Source organism: Theropithecus gelada, chromosome 4 (genome assembly GCF_003255815.1).
Source record: "Theropithecus gelada isolate Dixy chromosome 4, Tgel_1.0, whole genome shotgun sequence".
Lineage (NCBI taxonomy): Eukaryota > Metazoa > Chordata > Mammalia > Primates > Cercopithecidae > Theropithecus > Theropithecus gelada.
In genome coordinates, this window is record NC_037671.1 from 18599145 (window position 1) to 18623593 (window position 24449).

At 38.6% G+C, this 24449-nt stretch overlaps 1 protein-coding gene across 5 annotated transcripts in view; it reads right to left on the bottom strand.

Moving 5' to 3' along the window:
- DTNBP1 (dystrobrevin binding protein 1) overlaps positions 1–24449 on the bottom strand; it is a 150354-nt gene that overhangs the window by 56295 nt on the left and 69610 nt on the right. For all 5 annotated transcript variants that reach the window (XM_025384369.1, XM_025384372.1, XM_025384371.1 and 2 more), the window contains one exon: positions 15795–15817. In XM_025384369.1, coding sequence (XP_025240154.1) covers positions 15795–15817 — 23 coding nt within the window. The remainder of the gene's footprint in view (positions 1–15794; positions 15818–24449) is intronic.

The following is a 24449-nucleotide window of genomic DNA, read 5'->3' on the forward strand; positions in this document are numbered from 1 at the left end:
AGAGGGAGCAAAGGACTGGGCCCTGCAGGGCCTCGCAAGCCAGGACTCGGGCGGTATTCCACATGTGATGGGAGGCCACAGAGAGTTTGGCACAAGAAGGTGATGCTGTCTCTGGAGGATGAGTGCAGAGGCAGGAAGCCCAGGGAGGAGGCCCTCATGGCAGCCCAGAGGAGAGACAACGGTACCGGGGTAGGCAGTAGTAGGGGAGACAGGAAGAAACGGTGAGAGGCAGTTTGTGGGCAGCGCTGGCTGGATTTACTGATGAACTGGATGTGTAAGGCAAGAGCGGACTCAAGCAGCAATTTTGTTGATATCTCTTACAGCCTAAGCCTGGGGATGAACAGCGCTATCACCTAATGAAACGGAGAAGACAGAAGAGCCAACAAGCAGGGAGGATGAGACTCAAGACTGCAGATTTTGACAGGTTGAGTTTAAGATGCCTGTGAGCACCATCATAGGACTCTTGAGCGGAGAGTTGAATAAACCAGTCTAGAATTTAGGGGTGAGGCCAGGATTGGAGCCAATAGCATTGGGTGGTATTTAAAGTCTTAGAACTGAATGAGAATGCAGGAGAGAAAAGGCCCAAGCATTAACCCCAGAGGCACTTCAACATCTCCGGTGGGAAGGTAAAGAGCTTGGACTTAGTCCTGAAGTGTAGTTTTCTGAGACATTGTAGACAAGATAATTTGGGTGATAATGTCAGTTTTATTAGTTACGTGTTTACTTTTACAGACAAAAGGGATTAAGGAAAAGAATAGTGAAGTATGTGGACAGTACGAATAACTGCCAGACGATTCTGCAGAGAAATGAGCCTGATGGTGCAGGAGAGAGAGGGCAACGCTGCCAGAGTAAAGCACTTAGGCAGGAGAGAAAGAAGGAATCCAGCGCCTATACTGAGGGCCTTGCTATGGAAGCAGGGACTGTCCCCACAGTGTCAGGGAGGAAGCCAGAGCAAGCCGACACTGGGAGGAGGGGGCGTTAGTGCAAGGAGCACAGAGCCCTTCTCTTCTGACTGCTTCTAGTTCCTCACTGAAATCAGAGGAAAGCAATTAGGAATGGGATCAGGGAGGGGACATCACAGTTCAAGAAAAGAGCATTCTCCTAGTGTGCAGAGGAGAATGTACCAGGATTGCCAGCCTGGCTGAAGGCTTTCTAGTGAATTGTGGACAACATCTGAAGTGAGAACTCAAGAAAGGATGCATATTTTCTTCTAGCTACTCTCAGCTGCTCAGGGGCATACACCATGCAGGCAGGACAGAATTTAACCAATTACATTTTTTCCAGCAACAGAGGGAGAGAAAAGTAAGGAATTATTGCATGGTACTAGAAAAATTAATTACTTATATGGCAAAATATTGAGTGGTCATTTCATGCCATAAATCAAAATAAATTCTAGATTAAGAAAAGTGATAAGTAAACTAGAATAAAAACTGGAAGAAATAACAAGCTAATATTTCTTTCTTAGGATTGGGAGAGAATCTTCCATGCAGAAAAGCAATGGAAGATATCATTTAAAAATATTCATTTGATGCCCAAAAGGTATATGAAAAAAAATGCTCAACATCACTAATCATCAGGGAAATGCAAATGAAAACCACAGTGAGATATCATCTCCTACCAGTCAGAATGACTATTATCAAAAAGACAAAGGATAAGTGTTGGTGAGGATGTGGAGAAAGGGAAACTCTTAGACACCGTTGGTCGGACTGTAAATTAGCTCAGTCGTTATGGAAAACAGTATGGAGGTTTTCCCAAAAAACTAAAAACAGAACTACCACATGATTCAGCAATCCCACCACTGGATATTTACCCAAAGAAAAGAAAATCAGTATTTTGATGAGATACTTGCACTCTCATGTTTATTGCAGCACTGTTTACAAAAGCCAAGACATGGAATCAACTAAACGTCCATCAACAGATGAATGAATAAAGAAAATGTGGTATGTATACACAATGGAGTATTATTCAGCCATAAGAAAGAACGAAATCCTATCATTTTCAGCAACATGGATGAGCCTGTAAAACATTAAGTGAAACAAGCTCGGCACAGAAAGACAAGTATTGCATATTCTCACTCATATATGGAAGCTAAAAAGCTTGACTGCATAGAAGTAGAGTAGAATAGTGGTTACTAGAGGCTGGGAATGGAGAGTTAGCCAGATGTTGGTTAACAAATACAAAATTACAGAGAGGAGGAATAAGTTCGTGTGTTCTATAGCACTGCAGGGTGATTATAACAATTTATTGTATATTTTCAAATAGCTATAAAAGTGGATTTTGGCTGGGTGCGGTGGCTGATGCCTGTAATCCCAGCACTTTAGGAGGCCAAGGTGGGCAGATCACCTGAGGTTAGGAGTTTGAGACCAGCCTGACCAACATGGTGAAACCCCGTCTCTACTAAAAATACAAAAATTAGCCGGGCGTGGTGGCAGGCGCCTGTAATCCCAGCTACTTGGGAGGCTGAGGCAGGAGATTCACTTGAACCTAGGAGGCGGAGGCGGCAGTGAGCCGAGATCATGCCACTGCACTACTCCAGCCTGGGCAACAGAGTGAGACTCCCTCTCAAAAAAAAAAAGGAAGAAAAAAGAGTGAATTTGGAATGTTCTCAATGCAAAGAAATATCTGAGGAGATAGATATGCTAATTATCCTGATTTAATCATTACACATTATATATATGTATCAAAACATTATACTGTACCACACAAATATGTACAATTATGTGTCCATTAAATAAAAGCAAAACAATTATTTTGAATAAAAATACTAAACTTCTATGTGTAATAACCATGCAAAATTAAAAGGCAAATAATTAGTTGAAGATAAATATCTGCAATAAATATGACAATTTGAAGCCCTTAACATGTAACCCCTTCATTCAAATCTACAAGTACACTAAAACTGCAACTGAAAGCAGCCAGAAGCAAAAGCAGTTGACAACAACAATTAAAAGCTGATAAATCACATTTTACCTCCTGCCACACTTTAAACAATAATCAAATTTTATTTTTGCTATCATATTAGAAAAGACAAGAAAAAAATACTCAGGTGAGGGTCCATGAAATAGATAAAGTCATAGACATTGCTAATGAAAGTATAAACTGGCACAACCCTTCTAAAAAGCTAATGATGAATACACACCAAGAGCCTTAAAAAATGTAATACCCTTAGGCTGTAAAAATTTGTGGCCCTATCTATGTACGTATAGAGATGCGTATTACAGCACAAATTATGCTTGGCACAAAACTGGCAACTACCTAGATTTCAAACAACAGGAAAACAGTATGTTAATGACATGAGGCAATGCTCACTTCATAAGGGGAAAAAACAGGAAACAAAATTGTTTTTGTATGCTACTCCAATTTTGGATGATATGCCCATATATGTGTGTGTGTGTATAAACCTCAAAATGCTTGAGGCTATTGCAGACTAGTGATTCAATTTTTTTCCCCAGCAGCTTTTTAAATTTTCCTGTCTTCAATGGGGATGCACTGCTTTTACAATTATTTTTAAAATAAAGACTAGGGGCACTTTCATGTTAAAAAGATCTAGGCATTGTGGTTAAACATGAGCTGACCGGCAGAAAAGGTGACTAAAAAGCTATGGTCACAGTCACCATTTCTAGAAGACTATGCAGGTACAAACACCATTTTTATATGGGGTTTTGGAAAACTAGCAAGGGTCTAGACAAGAATGACCAGGAGAATAAAGCATTTATAATCAGCTACCACAAAAAGAAAAGGTCAAGGAACTACAACTCTGAAGCCTTAGAAGGCTGGTAGAGAGTGTGAACTGTCAACACACCAGATAAACACCTTCAGGACTGCTCATAAAGGGACTCTGCATGGGACGAGGTGCTAGACGACAGGACTTCAAAAGTTTTTCTAAGATACAATGGCTAGAAAGAAGTAGAAAAGGGGAGACGGCCAGAAATTCTTTTTCTGGTTTTTTTTTTTTTAGAGAGTCTCACTCTGTGGCCTAGGCTGGAGGACAGTGGCACCATCTTGGCTCTCTGCAACCTCTGCCACCCAGGTCCAAACAATTCTCCCGTCTCAGCCTCTCGAGTAGCTGGGATTAGGCACCTGCCACCAAGCCTGGCTAATTTCTGTATTTTTAGTAGAGACAGGGTTTCACCATCTTGGTCAGGCTGGTTTCGAACTCCTGACCTCATGATCCACCCGTCTCGGCCTCTCAAAGCACTGGGATTACAGGTGTGAGTCACCGAGCCCGACTGTTTTTTGTTTTGTTTTGTTTTGTTTTTTGAGATGGAGTCTCACTCTGTCACCCAGGCTGGAGTGCAGTGGTGAGATCTTGGCTCACTGCAACCTCTGCCTTCCAGATTCAAGCAATTCTCCTGTCTCAGCCTCCAGAGTAGCCAGGACCACAGGAGCACACCACGCCTAATTTTGTATTTTTAGTAGAGACCATGTTGGCCAGGCTGTTCTTGAACTCCTGACCTCAGGTGATCCACCTGCCTTGGCCCCACAAAGTGTTGGGATTACAGGTGTGAATTCCAGGCAGGAATTCTTTTAAAATTGTTACTCAGAAATCAGCATCTGCAATAGCGAAGACTTGACTTTAAGAATGGTGAAATATTTCCTGTCCAAGGGGGACACAGTGTGGAGAGGGGAACTAGAGGTCTTACTAGTCTTTCTTCTAATCCTGTCCTGAGCTTCAACCCACACTCCAAATTCAGAGGAATCTTTCCAGGGTTCTGCAGCATAAATCAGCATCTTTTTTTTTAAACACTGGGTTTTTATTCTTAGAATAGCCCTGTATTAAAGGAGCACTACACAGCAAGACCAGGAAGCAGTTCAAATACAGTTAAAGATGAAATCTCTATATGCTACTTAGCTACTCAAAGTTTGTGGTATAGAAAGAGAATAGGGGAAAGGGACTGGATATAAATGCAATACATAAAGAACACTGAACACTATGGAAAGTGAAAACTTGTCTAAATTCTATTGTTTACGTTTTAGCACTTCCCAGGAATGCCTGTGGTGAAGTGAGAAAAACACAGGTTTTGAGGGCAGACGTTCCTGGGTTTAAATCCCTGCTGAAATGCTTACTAGCTGGGTGACTTAAGTCTCAATTTTCTCATCTCACAAGGTTGTTTTGATACTATTTGAGATACTGTGGTACTAACTATGAAATGCAAAGTACAGAAGTAACACATGTACATGCTTAATAAGTAGTTTCTTTTCATTAATTCATTAGAGTTTTAATAGAAATAAGCAGAATTATACTTATATACCTTTATATACCTATAATGGTATGACTGATATTCTGTGCCACATTAATTTTACTAAATGAAAGAAAAAATCCCAGTGGTTATTTATTTTTTGATCACATCATTGCAATTACTATGATAATTCTTATTATATATACTTTCATTTTCAGTTAAAAAGAAACATAATTAGAACTGATGAGTCATCTTCATGTAGTAAGTTTCTGACTGTTCAATTCCATTTTATCTACTGCAGTATTTATTTCATAGGTTTTCAAAACCGGAATTAGAGACTTGAAAGTGAATAGCATATTAATAAGTATCCTATGCTACTCTTTCATACAAATACTTTAAATGATTCTTAAGAATACAAAAGGATATTAAATAGTTCAATATTATTCCAATGCTTCTTTAGTTACTTCCCCTATCTTAGGGTAAACACCATTTACTTTCTTAAATAAAAACAAATTAGCCAAATTTCAAATGCTTATTCATTTTATTTTATTTTAGAGACAGGGTCTGGCTCTGTTGCCCAGGCTGGAATGCAGTGGTGCCATCACAGCTCACTGCAGCCTCAAACTCCTGAGCCTCAAGTGATCCTTCCATCTCAGCCTCTCAAGTAGGTAGGGTTACAGGTGCATGCCACCATGCCTGGCTAATTTTTAAATTTTTTTGTAGAGTGGGGGGGTCTCACTATGTTACCCTGACTGGTCTCAAACTCCTGGCCTCAAGTGATCCTCCTGCCTCGGCCTTCCAAAGTGCTTGGATCACAGGTGTGAGTCACTGCTCCTACCCATATACTTATATTTATGCTATGGGCATACCTTTACAGGGAAAGCCAGCTGAATATTTAAGTAGGAGTGAGAGTTTCTCAGCTCAGGTGGCCACTTGACTTCTCCCCTGCTCTAGAGGTTTATAAAAACCATTAGGCAACTACCAATCTTCTGAGAAAAGTACAAACTCCATCACAGTTGCCTTCAACAGTTTAATCAGCAGAGCTACAAGATCCCACAGGTTATTTTCCAGCACACACCTCTAAAAAGTTAAGACAAAATCATGAAGCTCCATATGAATTCAACAGACAAACTCTCTTGTTAAGGCTGACAGCTAAAATTTTCAAAGATTTCTTTTTGTGGTTTTAAAATTTAGTTTTCTGAAAGGTATAATTTTTGCTGTCAAGTTATACCATGTTCCAGCAAAAAGGTAATGAAACAGAATAGCTGTATTTATTCATGATACCAAACATTTATGATAGACAACAAAACGTTGTCCTGATTCACTTCTAAAACACTCTATTGCTATAATTATTGATCACACAATGGTGGTATATAATCATTACAAGAAATCCCAGAAAGGTAACATTTAAATATCACAACCCTAATCTCGATGCTCTATTTTTATGTAGTTTAATACCTAAACAAGCTGTTAAAGTGCCAATTCCCCTTCAATATAGAACACCGTCTTAGAGAATTTCAGGTCATGCCCAGTATGACAACTTAAGACAGGGTATTAGAATAAAGAATCAGCTACGTCTTAAAAACAAACTGTCTTAGAGCCAAAATTAACAGACAAGATACAAATATTTTGGTATTACAGGACACAGATACTAACTTTATTTAAACACTGTTACATAAATATAAACCAGCTTTTAAAAAAACGAATATACACTTACACATATTGATGTATGAGAAAAAGATGAGCAGACACCTCAAAAATCTTGCGAGTATTTACCAACAAATCAAGATTTTCAAGGAGTAATTTCTTAGATGAATAATCTAAAATATTAAAATTGAATATCAGATTATACCTATATGCAGATCTTTACTCTTAGAACCATTATTTAAGATAATGACTGAGAGAAAATATGTCATTTATTATACATTCCCTGTAAGTAAATACTTTAAAAATAAATGCCACAGTTCTCACTGATAAGTTTTTTCCTGAACACTTAATCATGAATAAGAATGTGGTAAAACCTCTAGTTAGAATCTGATTCCATTAATGCTCCAATTTTGTAATTAACTCCTGAGCTATTATTTTACTTCTGTTACTATGTCTGTCTAAGCTTGCAGGGTTTTGCTATGTTATACATATACAGGCGTGAGAGAGGGACACAAAGAAGGAACTTTTCTCTTAAGTTTGATATATCTTATTCAAATTTGTAATATTAGAAAGAGAATAACTTTGATAGACAGATGAGAGATAACATGTACTTCTTTCATTTTTTTTTTTTTTTTTCATTTAAAGAGAAGTGGCTTCCACCTGACAAGGCATGATCTATATAACATGCCATAACGTATGTCAACTTAAAGAAATAACAGGGAGTTTTTAAAAATGCAGTAACTATTAAAAATTATTCCTTAGTTACCACCCCCATGGATAGTACAATAAATTACTCAACAAAAATGTACAGTTATTTTTTCAGGTATTTTTTGCAGTGAGTTCCACAACTTCAACATTCTTGTATATATATTAATATATATATAAATACCACACAGAGATGTCATTAAAACCACAGCCTCTGGCTAACAGATAAGGAATACACTGAAGTTCTATAAAATTATGAAAAGAATATATATACATATATATATATTCAAACTACATGAAGCATTATGACATTTTTCAAAATTCATATTGAAAATCAGCCATTTTAAATGAACCCATATAGTACCATAGAATGAATTTTAACTTTATACTATCTTTGGATATGGCTCACATATTTAACTCTATTAACTGCCTCTTGGAAAATGAACATACTAGCAGCAAGGGATGCTGAATTAGTTTTATGGAGCTGCACCGGACTTATTATTCAAATAGCTAGCATTATTTTCCTGGTATTTTATATTTATCTTTCAATACAAAGATTGCTTCATAAAAAATGTCAGTTTGATGAATTTCACCTGATGCATGAGAAGACACATATTATATAAAAAAAAAAAAGTCCTACATTTCCATGCAACATTTTAAACTTATTTTAGGTATTAATTTAGTAAGTATTACTTGTTGGTAATAGAAAGAAACTAATAATACTCTCATAAAAATGCACTGCTTGTAGGTTCAAGTCAAGTTGGAATTTAATTTCTGCTTTTTAATAATATATCATCTGCATACCATGCAAATACAGCAATGTATCCAAGCATGGAAGTAAACATTTCAAAGGAAAGCAGCAAAGGAAAAAGAAAATAAAGTTCCACCTACAGAGATCCCTCTGACTATTTTCGGTGAGTCCTGGAGATGACATGGATGTGAGACCTGAATGAGTGAACAGAAGCTCAGTGCTGGTCAAGTGAAGCCTCCAGTTACCAGGCAGCTGCCCTCACGTGCATCTTCTGGGATGTAGAACAAAGGAAGTGAGGCTGAAGCCAGAAGCAGGTTTTTCCAAAGAAACTGTAGTAAGCCTGTTAGTTTTTTGCTGATGGCTGAAGCAGACATACATTGGAATCTACTGCCTCTATAAAAGCAAAATGCAAGCTCTCAGGGGCTCTAGTGTGCAAGGATGTATGCACCGGTCTGGGACCATACCAAATGCAGCTCAAAATGGAGGGGAGGGAAGGCTGAAAATATACTAAATCCATATGAATTTATCATCTAGGTACAAAGATGCTTTAGTAACACAGCAAAAGAGATGAAATCTTGCTATTTGAAAGTAGTAACATAAAAACTAAAAATATAGTTCATTTCATAACACACAAGGCATCTATAATTTTCCCCCACCTCATTTTAAATGTAGCATTAGCCTAAAGGTTTTTTCAAATTCAGCAACACTAACCAGGGGCTTGGAATGTGCTGTGTATTTTTAATAAGTATCTTAAATCATCAATTCTAATACTTACAAACACTTCTCCACAATCTTTTCCTTTTTGAAAATAGTATGGTCTAAATCCCACTCCTGCTGGTCCCCTCTGAATCACAGCTCCATCAATCAGCCACTCTCACTGTATCTTCAACCTCTCCCTCTCTACAGCTTCTGTTCCTTTTTCACAGAAATATACTCAACTTCCTCCCAAAATTAAAAAAAAAGAAATCCTTCCTTCAACCTAACTCTCTCCTCTAACTACTCTTCTTTCCTTCCTTTAGCCTTAGCTTTTGAAAGCATTGTCTCTACTTCCTCATTCATTTAAATATTTAATAAGCACCAAAGTGCCAAGCACCGGAGTCACAATGGTGAACAAGGCAGAACAGTCCACTCATTCCAATCCTCTGCCATCTGGTTTCCACCCCCAGCCCCCATATACACAAAACCATGCTGCTGAAAGTGTCCTCATTAAGATCACCCATTAGCTTCTCAGGCTATATTTCAGTTTGCCTTCTCCACAACAATACGACACTGCTTCTTGACATCTCCTTGAAATGTTCTCCTTATCACATTTTCCTCTTTGCCTCTTGGCCTCCCCTATCGTCAACTAGCTCTCTTCTCGTGCCTGTCTGGTGAATGTTGGTGCTTCCTAGATTTCTATGCATTGTCATCTTTTTTTCATTCTGTCCTGTTGTTTGTGGGCAACGTCATTCAAATCCCGGGCTTCCATTCCCACCTACATGCTGGCTACTTTCAAATCTAGCTCAGATCTTTCTCCTGAGGTTCAACCACCCACTGGACACTTCCACCTATAACGTCTTACAGATACTGCAAATTTAACATGCTCCTGATGAAATTCACTCAATAAGAATGAAATATTAAGGAATAAATTTAAGATTTACATACTGAAAACAACAAAACTGCTTAGAAAAACTGAAGATGACTTAAATAAATAGGGATACATTCCATGTTCATGGATTGAAAGACTCACTATCATTAAGATGACAACTTTCCCCAAATTGATCTATACATGCAACACAACCATCCCTATTAAAGTCTCAGAAGGCTCTGTTCTTTGTTAGAATTGTCAAAATGATCCTAAAATTTATATGGAAAGACAAAGGACCTTAAATAGTCAAACCAATTTTAAAAAGAACTAGGTTGGAGGACTTAGACTTCCCAATTTCACATCTTACTACGAAGCTACAGTAGTCAAGGCAGTGTGGCATTGGCAATAAGGAACAGAGTGGAGAGTTCAGAAAAAAATTCTTACATTATGGTCACTGGTTTCCCACAAAGGTGCCAAAGCAATTCAATGGGGAAAGGAAGCTCTTTTCAAAAAATAGTTCTGAGGCTTGTGAGGGAGACTTGGGGCCTGTGCAGCCTTGAGCCCCAAGGTCTGCCAAAAAATGGTTCTGAGACAACTGAACATCGATGTGTAAAAAAATGAAGGTGGACTTTCAACTCACACGAACACAAGGCTTAACTGAAAATGGATCATAGACCTAAACATAAGAGCTAACTAGTGTTGTCAGGGATGAGGAGAAACTGCAGCCCTCACACACTGCTGACAGGAACGTAAAATGGTATAGCCATTCTAGAAAACAGTTCAGCAGTTTCTCAAAAAGTTAAACACAAAGTTGTCATATAATCCATATATTCTAGTCTTAGCTATATACCCAAGATAAATAAAAATGTATGTCAACACAAAGACTTGCATAAGAAAGTTGATGGCAGTATTATTCAAAACAGGCAAAACCTGGAAACAATCCAAATGTCCATCAGCTGGTGAGTGGATAAACAAAATGGGGTCTATTCATACAATGAAGTATTAATTCAGCAATAAAAAGGAACAATATAGTGATTTTTTATTCTACTCAGTTTCTTGAATCTGTGTCTTTCTCTCCATTCTAGCAATGCCTTAATTCAAATCTAATAGTTTCCCAACTGATCTCTTTTAATCTAGACCTGCTCTTCTCTAACCTATCTCCTATATGATTTCAGAAAACTTGCTTTAAAATGTAAATCTGATCCTTCTACCCTGATTGAAACCCTCGGGGATAACCCACTCCCTGCCCGGACTCTATCAGCTACAACAATAACCTCTGAGCTCTTTTTGATCATGCACCCCTGACATAGGCATGAATTCCTGTTCTATTACATAATATACAGAAAATTGACTTTTAAAAGGATGACATAAAAAAACAAAAGTTTCAGTTTCCTCTCTTTTCCTCATGCTTTGCAAGCCCACATTCCTCTTTGAAGACCACTGGCCTAAAGGGAAATGTCCAAGTTCCTGTGCACGGCACTCAAGGTTGGGTACCAGTTGTTCCTTGCCTCTCTGTCCAACTTCATCCCTCATCACTTCACCCCACACACCATATGCTTCAGCCAGGCAAATTATTTGTGGCTCCTTCAATAAATAAGAAATTAAATTTTAACTTGTATTCTTGAAATAAACGTATCTGCATCTTTACAACTGTTCTTTCCTCTTCCTGAAATGTCTTTATTATCCTTTCCAGCCCAGCGAGTCATCATTCAGATCAAGTGTAATGACCGCTCTCTGGTTGATTACTCCCACCGTAGCGTAGTTATTTCTATTATTTCTATATTGTATTCAAATTATACGTTTGCCTTTCTAACCTATAAGCTTTGCCACAGTCCTTTAGCTCCCTGAGGACAGAGGACAGTAACATCATCCAACCTGAGTCACTTAAATATTGCTAAATGGCAGCTGAATAGTTTTGTCTCACATGTTAAGCAAATTCTTTAAGTGAACCAACAAACTCTCCTGAAGTTTACCATCTAGCATCATCATCCCTATCTGTAACATGCTAAGGGCTGCCAAGCCAGTAACATGCATAAGCCACATCCATGAGTCATCCAAACAAGTGAGACTCCTCAAAGACTCAGAATTCTCCAAGTCAGATGACTTGTTGCCTTCTATTTTTACTCAAATTTAGCCATCATCATCACTGGGAATTGCTCCCCTTCTAAGATTTCAAACTGAAATCTCTTCTTTGACCACAAGATCCGCCTCAACCACTAAAAGTGTTCTTCCCCTTTATGGGGTACCTCACCTGCACCATTCAGCCTGCTTATTCTCATGGTCTGGTCAGGCCTCTCCTCTCCAGTGTGAACTCCACAGCCAATCATTTCAATCACAGTCTCATTAGCATCCATGGTTACCATGCCTGCTGGTCCATCTTACATGTCTTCCCATTTCCAACTCTGTATTAGCCAAAGCATATTTGTTTTGCTTTTTTATTTCTGCTTCTGAGCCTAGCCCTGAAAATTCATATTATCATTCCTTATGTGAATTCTCAAAAAATTCTTTCATCCTTCCATGTCAACTTTTCCTTATATTATCAGCCATCCTTTCCTTCTCTAAGGTCTTAGGAAAAGAGATGTCCCTGGACACCCTCCAAGGATAACCTATCTGGATACCATTTCCTTCCATTTTCTTTAATATCATAATGACTCCTTCAATATCTTCAACTATACCTCCCCTGACTTTGACCTGGATCCTATCTCGTTACATTTTCATTTTTTTCTATCCATTCATGATTGAACAATTAGTTCATGTCACCTTTATTTCCTAACTACTCATACATTTCTTTTTTTGGAGACAGAGTCTTACTCTGTTGCCAAGGCTGAAGTGCAGTGGCACAATCTCGGCTCACTGCAGCCTCTGCCTCCCAGGTTCAAGCAATTCTCATGCCCCAGCCTCCCAAGTAGCTGGGACTATAGGCACCCGCCACCACGCTGGGCTAATTTTTTTGTATTTTTAGCAGACATGGGGTTTCACCATGCTGGCCAGGCCGTTCTCGAATGCCTGACCTCAAGTGATCTGCCTGCCTCAGCCTTCCAAAGTTCTAGGATTACAGGTGTGAGCCACCATGCCTGGCCTATTCATACACTTCTGATTTTCAATTCGGATTTACCCTTTATAAACAGCTCTTTCAGGTCACCAATGACCTGTTCATTGTCAAATCCAATAGGCTCTCCCCATTTGGCTCAACTTCTCTGCATTACTTGTATAACGGATTACCACTTTTCCTCCTTTAAACTCTCTCCTCTGCAGTTTTGTGGGGTTTTTTGGTTTTTTTTTTTTTTTTTTTTTTTTTTTTTTTTTGTCACTACATTGCCTTGGTCTTCCTGTTTCTCTGACCACTCTGGTTCTGCCTCTTCCACTGCCTCTGTTTTCCAGAGCTAAGTCTTCAATGTCTTATGTCTTTAAAGACTATGAAAGCTTACGTACTCTACATGTGCTTACAATAATGGAATGCCTTCCCACTAAAAATATAAAATAAGGACTTTTATGATCCTAACCTCCTTTTTCTGCTATTTAATATTTAAGTGACTGTCACTAAAAAGTTTAAATGAATGCAGTATTTGGGGAACACAGAAAAATTTCCGACTGCCAATATTAAGACAAGAACAACTGGCTTTAATAATCTTGCAGAGATTGGCCATATGCAGCAGAAGTAAGGTGAACACAACTCATCAACCTCTATGGAGTACAGAAGGGAGAATCCAGAACTTGGTGGATGATATTAATGTACATTACTAATTTTGAAGGTTACTAATTTTGTATTTTGGTTCTCAAAAGTTAGTTTTCCCCCAATTTAGAAAAGAGCTTCTAAATATAAGTTGAATAAAGCAATTGGAGGAAGTAATACCTTTTATTTTCCTGCAACCTGAAAAGGAAAAAGGCAATATTCAAAAAATAATAAATTGCCACAGTATGTTCAAATTTTTAAATGTTTTTTTCTTCACTAATACTTTGGAAGATCTATTACATTTCTGTTTTTCTTGTTATAGGGTTCTTTTTTTTTTTTTTTTTTGAGACAGGAGTCTCATTCTGTGGCTCAGGCTAGAGTGCAGTGGTGTGATCTTGGCTCACTACAACCTCCGCCTCCCGAATTCAAGTGATTCTCCTGCCTCAGCCTCCTGAGTAGCTGGGTGTACCAACCCGCCTGGCTAGTTTTTGAATTTTTAGTAGAGATGGGGTTTCACCATGTTGACCAGGCTGGTCTTGAACTCCTGACCTCAGGTGATCCACCCCCTCGGCCTCCCAAAGGAGGCCCTTCCAAAGTGCTGGGATTACAGGCGTGAGCCACCATGCCCAGGCCTCGTTTTTAAAATATTAGCAAAACACTCAAGAAGAAACAATTTTGAATGAACACTGATACTAAAAATCTTGATATAATGTAACATTCAATTTAGGGTTTGTTCACATTTGAGATCTTTAATTGGCCTGTGGGTGGATTTGATGTGCTGTTAATTGTACATAATTAGGAATGTGTGTATAAACAAGATATTTCAGCTTAAACTGAATTTTTCTATCCGGTAATATGCAACACTACCTAACCTTTTGCAAACTGCTATTCTCTTCTTTTTCTCTGAATATTGTCATACTAAAAAAAGTATGCCTCAGCACTGAGATGCAAGTAAAACTGACATTTTACATAATCTGTGTCCCTGCCCTGTCTATTAATATTAACTTGATTGTTTTTTTCATCTCTTACCGTTACATAAGAAGATACTAAACTAGTCAACCAAAAGAAAAGAATGAGAAGGAAAAGGCATTTTATAAGGATTTCAAATCTTATTTTAAAGCACTGATTTAAAAAAAAAAAGTATACAAGTAGTGGTTTACAAATCGAATTAAGAACAATGACAGCCATGACAACACATTATATCACATGGTCATTTAACATTACCTTCAACAAACTGGCCAGGAGCTTAATCATTTACTACAGCTGTAGTAGGTCAAACAGAAATCCAGCCAAACAAGGCTGTTCAATAATAACTATAGGAGGAATATGCCTTTATACCTTTTATCTTGAGAATTTGTCATTTTTTCTAAATTCAAACAGATCAGACATATCAACAATTCAACCACAAACGATATACTTGGAAATCTTTCACCATTCAGCAAATCTAAAGGACAATGCTGGTTTATATGTGAAGTATAATAAGCATAAAACAACTAAATCAGAAGTGATTTCAAAAAGTTTTCTCAGTTATTGAAATGAGTCTCTCGAGAATAGGATTTCTAGTACTTAATTGCTCATGAGTAATTAATTGAAAAATGGCAAACTGGAAGAACCTTGAGCTGCTGGAAAGTTTGTATTTTTTTCTGTTTTCCACTAGCCTTTCTCCATGACCAGTAACGGTCAATATAACCAAGAATCATTCTCTAGTGTCCCTCCTTCAGGCATTCCCTAAACGTAAAAAGTAATGCTGGGTGCTTTTGGAATCTCAGAATATATTTCATCTGAGCCTCTAATTTTACAGATGAAAAGAGAAACTGTGCCTGAAAAGGTAAGAGACTCATCCAAAGTCACAAGACAGCAGCAGAGCAGGACCCAGCACTGAAGACCTCTCAGGAGGTTTGAGTGACTGCAAGGTCAATTGCAGGGGCACCTCTTGATCTTTGTCACCATTCCCTTTCCACGTGGCCCAGACTGCACAAGAGAAACCAGAATCTTCTTAAACTATGATTCTCAACAATCTCAAAGTTAGCACTGCACCTTCCTAACATACCATTCATAAAGGTCATTAGCAGAAACTCTCACTTGGTATATGTGCTAAAGAGAATATCAAAACCACTTGTGATTAAACAAAACCTACAAAAACAGTATCAAGTTTTACTTTTTGTGTAAACTGATTTTAAAAAAATGAGTTCGCTGATCATTATCAAGAGAGAACATCTGACACCAATTAACTCTCAACTATTTTAAAGTGAAGAATTAACACAAAATTACCTTTGAAGGTTTCAAGTTCCTTCCTGTAGGGGGAAAAAAAAAGACAAGACAATGCAAATTTAAAATCTCTTCCCAATGAAAACTGTTCTTCCATCATAATAAAAATTTATGTACTTTAAATGCCCACAGTCGCATTTCTGGATCTTCACATATCAATTATACTTTACTGAAATGACCAGTACAATGAGCCTAAACCAACTATTTTCAGTTATTTCTGCTATTTTCTATTAATGGCTCAAAAAAGTCCCACCAGAATCCAAATAATAATCTAAACAATTTCATCTAAACAATAAAACAATTATAACAACACAGCATTTTAATCCCAGCTATGAACCATCTCATATATATAAGAATCAGTTTATAAAATGCACTTAACACAATTTTTCCTTGATGGATAAATATTCCATACTGGATTTTTGAGATCATTAGTTAAAAATTATCCAAAGTAGAAGCAGTTGTTTTCCCTTTCAACAGCAAAGGAAAAAAGGGGGAAAGCACATATCAAAGGATGGAGGTGCACAGCTCATTCTGCCACAAAGGGCCAAGCCTCCAGGAATCTTCTGGTTTATTATTCTGTTAATGTTAAGTAAGGATGCCAAAACACAAAGGTCCCTGGGAAATGTACAGTGGGGAAAATATATATTAAAATAAACATTTTGTGACAAAGAAAGCAAAGCAAGTTGTTTTGAGGCTTTCCCTCAAAATTTTGTAGTTACGTATTTTTTTCCTCATTATCAGTACTAATGAGTAATTCTGAGGAAATAAAGGCTGTTATCCCACTTAAAATATGAGACATTTATTTTTTACTTGCACTCTAGAGTTTTACTAAAAATCTAGAGATGTTTTGAATTCTTAAATCAATTTTCTACACACCTAATTACAATACCCCTCATGTTCCAAAATAGCTGACTACATTCAACAGCTGCTAGAAAGGACTGGCAAGCTGCCTACTGAAAGGCCAAGTAGATAATGTTCTTGCAACAGCCAAAGTGAAGGTTCTTAAATCAGATGGTCATCCCACTCCTTTTTTCCCTAACAATATCTACTTATAATAATTATCCAGCACCATGGTTCAAAAACTATGCAAGAATTTTCAATCCCATTTTTCAAAAACCTGTGTGGCCGGGCACGGTGGCTCACGCCTGTAATCCCAGCACTTTGGGAGGCTGAGATGGGCAGATCACCTGAGGTCAGGAGTTCGAGATCAGCCTGGCCAACACAGTGAAACCCCATCTCTACTAAAAATACAAAAAAATTAGCCAGGCATGGTGGCAGGCGCCTGTAATCCCAGCTACTAGGGAGGCTGAGGCAGGAGAATCGCTTGAACCCAGGAAGCACAGTTTGCAATGAGCCAAGAAGGTGCCACTGCACTCCAGCCTGGGTAACAGAGCGAGACGCTGTCTCAAAAAAAAAAAAAGAAAACCCTGGGTTGTTTCCCTTCAGTCAATAAAATAATCAACTTCATTCTTAAAAGCTTAACTAGGTACAAGCTACATATGCCTAAAATCTGCTTTATACCCCAATAATAAAAACCAGAATACAACGGGAAGGCAACATGTATCATAAGAGGATCTCAAAAAGATATCTTCAATCTACTTCTTAGTGACGTCCTCACATTAGCAATTCCCCGATGTGCGGAAAGTTGACGGAACACTCAGTTCAATATTCTAATGAGCAATTCTTTTTTTTCTATGATTACAATCTTTAGAGAGCTTCTAATTTTCTTCTTTTAGAATGTGTGACTGTGAGCAGAATTTCTAAAGGGCTCTCTTGTTTTAAAAAGCTGAAACTCAGAATAATGATTTCACACACACTGTTCTTCTCCTACCCCCAAATATTAACAACCATAAAAACAAGGAATCCAGCATCTACTACTAAATACATTAATGAGTGAGTGTGCAATTGAGGAGGGTGCTTTTCCTATGGACACGTCCTGCACACCCTGTAACCGTCTGGCTGCTGCTGTGAAGAGGACAAGCCCAGCATTTTCTGGGTATCCTCTGTCACACAGTGTCATGACCCACAACTCCACAACTGCCAGTGAAATTTCCAAGAAACTTCCCTTCAGAAAGAAAATCATTCCTGTACCCAATTCCTAAAAAAGATGACTGCTTGAAGTAGTGGTGGTACAAATAATTGGTTTAAAGAAAAAAATCAGTATTACGGAACCCTTTTTTTTTTTTGAGACAGAGTCTCGCTCTGTCGCCCACGCTGCAGTGCAGTGGTGTGGTCTCAGCTCACTGCAACCTCTGCCTCCCGGGTTCAAGCAATTCTCCTGCCTCAGCCTCCCGAGTAGCTGGGATTACAGCCACTCACCACCACGCCTGGCTAATTTTTGTAGTTTTAGTAGAGATAGGGTTTCACCATGTTGGCCAGATTGGTCTCAAACTCCTGACCTCAGGTGATCTGCCCGCCTCGGCCTCCCGAAGTGCTGGGATTACAGGCGTGAGTCATTGTGCCCGACCAGTATTATGGAACTTTTAAAGAACTGATGAAGTAAAGCAGCAGCACTGAAAGCCTTGAAATTTCACAATTTTTAGGGTGTACTCCACCATCTGTTAGAGGTACTCAGCATTTGGAAATACAGAAAATGTAAGAGAAGGCAGGGAAAGGCACGTCAGTCACAGGCAGCAGTGACTGTGAGGTCACAGAGGCCAAAGACGCAGGTTATATTTAGGAAACAGACTTTAGAACAGCAATACTTCAGCAAGTACTTGTCCTGAAGCAAATACTTCAGAACAGCAGGCTGAATGAAGAGAAAGTAATTCACATAAAAAGGTAGAGTTCTCAGTGCCAGGCTAAAATATTTTGTTTTATTTTTAGCAGGAGAATAACATGAGCAAAGCTGTATTTTAGGAAGAACGTTCTAGCTGTGATGGATGGATATATTGGCAAGGGAGAGAATAAAAGCAGTGAGTACTCAGGAAACCATGGGGGGCACGTGGGGAAGAGCTAATTAATACTTGGAAAGAGCAATGTTAAGTGGCAATGACAATGAAATGAAGGATTCCAATTTGAAAAGTATCATAAAGAAGACTCAACAGCCCAAGGCATCTGACTAAATGGGGTAAGGAGAGGAAGGAGACAAGCATGCTAACCGGGGCAGTTCTAGTCTGCATCATGAGAAGGAAAAGATTTTGGAGGGCAATGCATGAGTTCAGTTTGGGAATTGCTGAAACAGGAAGACCGAAAGCTGCAGAAGGGATTCCCATCCCCTTCAGCCTACTTGAGGATTTAACTCCTACAGATTCCTAGTCCCTTGCTTCGCATTCACTCTTGAACTCATTCCAATTTGGCTTCTGGACTCCCCACTATGCAATCAAGGCCACCAACAATCATCATGTTGCCAAATCCAGTGACCACTTCTCTATTTTCATCCTAATCTTTCAGCAGCATTTGATGCCAACTAGTGGTTTCTTGAAACAGTTCTCTCTAGTGTTCTCCTACCTCCTCAGTTTTGTTTTTTTTTTGTTGTTTTTTTTTTGCTATTGTCTCCATCCTTCCAGACCACCCGATGCTGGAGTGCTACAGGCTTGGTTCTGAGCCCTCCTCTCTCCTCAGCTTACATTCGCTCACAAGCCAATTTCACCCTTAGCTTTAAATGCCATCCATACGCTACTAACTTCCTGATTACATTTCCTGTCTTGCTCTTTTCTTGGAGCTCCAGACTCACATGCAAGTGCCCATTTGATAGCTTTATGCAAAAGTGGAGTAGGCTACTCAAACATCTGTAAGACAGCCTGTTCTTCTCCAGCCTAACTTATCTCAGTTAATGGCACTACCCAGCTTCTCAAGTTTTGGCTCATCCATCTCCCTCATTCTCCAACCAATTCATCAATAAATCTTGTCAATTCTATCTCAAAACATAGCCTGAATGGATCCGTTTCTCTCCGTCATCACTGCCATCAACTTTATATAAATATCCATTTTCCTATACTAAATATAATCTTGGTTGAGTTCAATTATTCATTCAACAAAAATGTATTAAGCCTTAGACACTATGATAATGTATTTAGGAATAGCATTAGGAATAATGCTAGGTTTGGGATACACACGTTCCATAACTTCAAGGAACTTTAGTGGGAGAGACAGAGAAATAAAGCAATAATTAGAAATCAGTGCCATAGATTACAGTGCTTTGGTACTGACATGCTGAGGATTCTCTAGGAATAAAGAAGAGAGGACAATTCATACACTTAGGTTTGGTAGGAAAGGCCTCCTGGAGAAGCAAGGACTGAGCTGATGAGTTTTCAAGGACAGTGTAACTGATGACGATGGGCAACATTTATCGAGAACATGGCAGATATTTTACTCCTAAGCATTAAGTTATACTCTCAGTTAACCACATAAAAAAAGTATGGGTAAGCAGGAGTTTTAAGTTCTAGTCACTCTTCTTCAAACTGTGTTATTAGCATAAAAATGCTAATAATAATAATTAGTGTAAAACAGCCTTCAAGTTCATCTTTTCCAAGAAGACTTAATTGACATCCAATCAGAGATCTCTCCTTTATCAAAAATTCTATAGCACTAAACGCGATCAATGTTATACATCTCATGTGCTGCCTTGTAATGTGGTTCTGTCTGTACAGGTGTCGTCTCTACAGTTACACTACAGGGTTCCTGAAGTGCAGAGACTGCATCTCTTCCATCCTGCATCACACACGTGCCCAGAGTTGGACCCAACAGTCAGCAAATCATTATTACAAAGTACTGAGGCTGCAGGATGACTAAGATCTGCTTCTTCAAAGAGGCCCTTGCTGTAACTATATTTTATTTTTGATAAAGTTTGATCAAATATTATCTCATTTGAAGCAACTTGTTTGTTGCTTGCATTTTCTAAAAATTGAGTTTCTTATTTCCATAGTTTAATAGTATTTTCAGAAGACCAAATAAGAAGAATTGAAATGTCTCATTTTAAATGTTAACATATTTCAAATTTTACTCAATTCAGCTAGTGCCTTTACAAAATTTAGCATAACCCTAAAACTAAAACATTCAAGAAATAACACCAGGATCAAAAGCTAATCATATTCCAAAGGGTGAAACTGCTATTATTTAATCATTTTCTCTCCAGGGATTGAGTTATGAAGGAGAATAAAAATGAAAGAATCACGTTAATAAATAAGTCTATGGAATGTTACAAGAAGTATATTAAATCTATATATGAGTAGAAATCAACCAGTTCAGACTCAAGATGAAAACTTAATAGACAGAAGCTCCTGGATAAATGCCTCCATAAACACAGATAAAGCAAACTCTCTCTCTAAATACTAAACTGCCTCCCTAGGACAAATCTATGATAAAAGGCTAACACAAAATACCAACATTCAAAATGCCAACTGCAAAATCACCTACCATTTTTCTTCATATGTAGAAATGTTTAGGGGAAATTGTTTTAAGCATGATCAGCAATGTTCTTTTACAGAACACTCCTGAACCGTGTTCCTTTGCTATGGTTGATGGACAGAACCTATTACTGCGACTGCTTGTTCCTGGGAAAGACCTCACAAGCCCACTTTTAAGAAAGAAGCATCTACCATTCATCATCACCAAGTCAGCGGTCTGTTGTTTCCCAGCAGTCCACAGACCTGCGGCACCACCCTACAGACTTGGTGGGGCTGCCGGTGATAGAGTCTGAGGAGGATTGGGGATGGGTGGTGGGAGGGGCCTCCTTCCAGCTTGAGATGAATTTTCTCAGGACTCTCTATACCTTAAAAGTCTCTGTTGTCATTTATTCTTATGCAAAACCAGCAAAACACTTTCAACATTATCTACAAAATAAAACCTTAAAAAGCAGCTAGTTCACTGTAAAAATGGCATTAAATCCTTATTTATTATGCTATTAATATACACTGTCTACATCTATTTTGGGCAAATACAGACAAGAAAGTAACAGGATGATAAGATTCCAGAATCTTGTATTATTTATTTATTTATTTATTAATTTTTGGAGATGAAGTCTTGCTCTTGTCCCCCCGGCTGGAGTGCGATGGCATGATCTCGGCTCACTCCAACCTCCGCCTCCCGGGTTCAAGCAATTCTCCTGCCTCAGCCTCCCGAGTAGCTGGGATTACAGGCATCTGCCACCATGCCCAGCTAATTTTTATATTTTTAGTAGAGATAGGGTTTCACCATGTTGGCCAGGCTGGTCTTGAACTCCTGCCCTCCGGTGATCCGCCCGCCTCGGCCTCCCAAAGTGCTGGGATTACAGGCATGAGCCACCGTGCCCAGCCCAGAATCTTGGAATTTAAAGTTGAAAACGATCTGAAGGATATGGTAACAAAGAAGACTTGGAATTTAAGAAAAATGGATTCCAAAAAAGATAATGAAGGTCTAGGCAGGTTGGCAGCACTAAGTTATATGTGGATTACATTCCATCCCACCTTGCAAGAATCACTTCCCTAAACCTGTTTTACATGAAAATCTATTTAATTTAGAAACCATGCCTGGAGAAAGAGAGGTTGAAGCAAGTAGGGTAAGGAAAGATGAGATAAGGGTAAGGGATGTTTACTGAGTTCCTACTGTATACCCCACATTATGCAAGGCACTTTACACACACTGTCTCCTATCACTTATAATTACCTAACTGTAGGTATCATCACCCCTCACTTAATACATGAGGAAAATGGGGCTTGAGGATGGAAGGCCACACAGATAATAAGTGACAGAATTGGGAATAAAACCCACAGCTCTCTGACTTTGCATGTGTATCATGTTCAGCATCCAGAATATAGTTCAAGGGTCAAGTTTAGCCCTAACAGAAAGTTACTTAAGTAGATCACTAAATCTATAGAATTCCAGAGTCAGATATATGAAACTCAGAGCCACCCCAACACATCCAGGCAACATCTGGGTCTACTTAGCTCGGGGAAAGTACATTATTTTTAGGAAATGAATAAAAACTAATGTTGAAAGCCAAGATCATTGATATATGCATGAGGTAAAATCCCCAACATAGCCCTGAAGACATCTCGTGATTTTCAAAAACAAGTCTGCAAAAAACACTTTTATTTTCACTGGTGTACTGGTGTTTAGTGACTAGCCCACAGCAACTAATTGGCTAAGAATTTTTATTATAAAACTATTTAAAAAATTTATATCAACTCTGTGTTACTGATTTTTTTACTCAAAATTCTTAGTGGCTAGCCAATTCCTTAAAGAACCATGCTGCCATTAATTATCACCAAATCAATGGCTTGTCATTTATCAGCCATCTGCAGTCAGGCCCCACCATCTGAAACTGTATCCTTACAGGCTTGTTGCCATTTATAGCTGATAGAGTAGAAGGTGGACTTTTTTTTTAAAAAAAACTCATGCATCCCACATACAAATATATTCCTGATCAAGCGACATCAGGCCCTAAAATCTCTGCTTGTCCATCCTTATATTGAATCACCCACACCAGTCCATACATGCAGAGAAGCAAGGTCCTTTCCATACTCCATGGCACCCAAGCACAGAGTGCAGATAGCTTTGTGTGGAGGCAGTCTACTATCAAAGATACGAGGAGACTTTAAAGTCAGGAAACATTTGGTTCTGGCCCAGCACCACTACTTCCAACTCCTGACAAGTTGTTCATCTCCCCTAATCTCTCTTTTCTTACTGGTAGAGAAGAGAGTACACCTACTCAAATGGTCATTGTGAGACCTCTATTGAGTTAATTTAGAGTGTTTAAGCAACGTCTCTGGTACATATTAAGTGTTCAATAAAGGCTATAGCTATAATCACCATCATCATTTCATTTTTTATCTTGAGAAATCTTAATATCTGCTTTTGGGAAAAAATGAACACTCTAACAGTAATACAAATGAAGGGACACAAGACTACAGACAGGAAGACTAATTAGGAGGCTATTAGTGTAACTCAGGCTACAAAGATGTGGGCTAGAACTCCGGGAAGGATCAGTGAAGACAGAAAGGCAAGGACAGAGTCAGGAAATACTGGGCTGGACTGAGAACTGAGCAGACGGTAGGAGGAAGGAGGAGATTATGAAGACTCCCACATTTGTGGCCTGGATAAATCTGTAGTGATGGAATCTTGTTAGAACAGAAAAAGGTCAGGTTTTGCTGTGGAAGACCATTTTGGGTATGGTGCTGTTGAGAAGTCCAGGAAGAGCTGTGTAGGTGGCAACTGGTTCTGCAGGTAAGAAGAGAGACCTGCACTGAATACAGTGGTTTGATAATGATCACCTTATGGCCGGCAGATGAGCCAAGGATGTAGAAGAGCTTGCCCAAGCAGGGACTGCACAACGAGAGGAGGCAACAACCAAGACCACAGCACAAGTGAACACCAGCACTAAAGCATCTACAAAGAAAACTAAAATGAATCTGAGGCAGAGAAGAACATTTAGGATACTGGTGTTGAAGTCAAGAGAGGACCGTATCAAGTCAGGTAAATAAAGATTGATTTGTCAAGGACCTTAGTTACTTAAAAAGCTAAGAAAAACATACGTTAAACACTTCAAGTGAATCACAGATTTGTTCTCTAACAACGTTTTCATATTACACAATGTTGATACAATCTTTCTTTTTCGACAATATTTTAACTGTGGTATGCCATGTAACTTGCCCATTCATTTTAATTAAGAAATATTCTTAAAGGTTCACTATGAGGTAAAATCCTGTTTTAACTCTCCCCAAAGTAGTCCAATGTTAA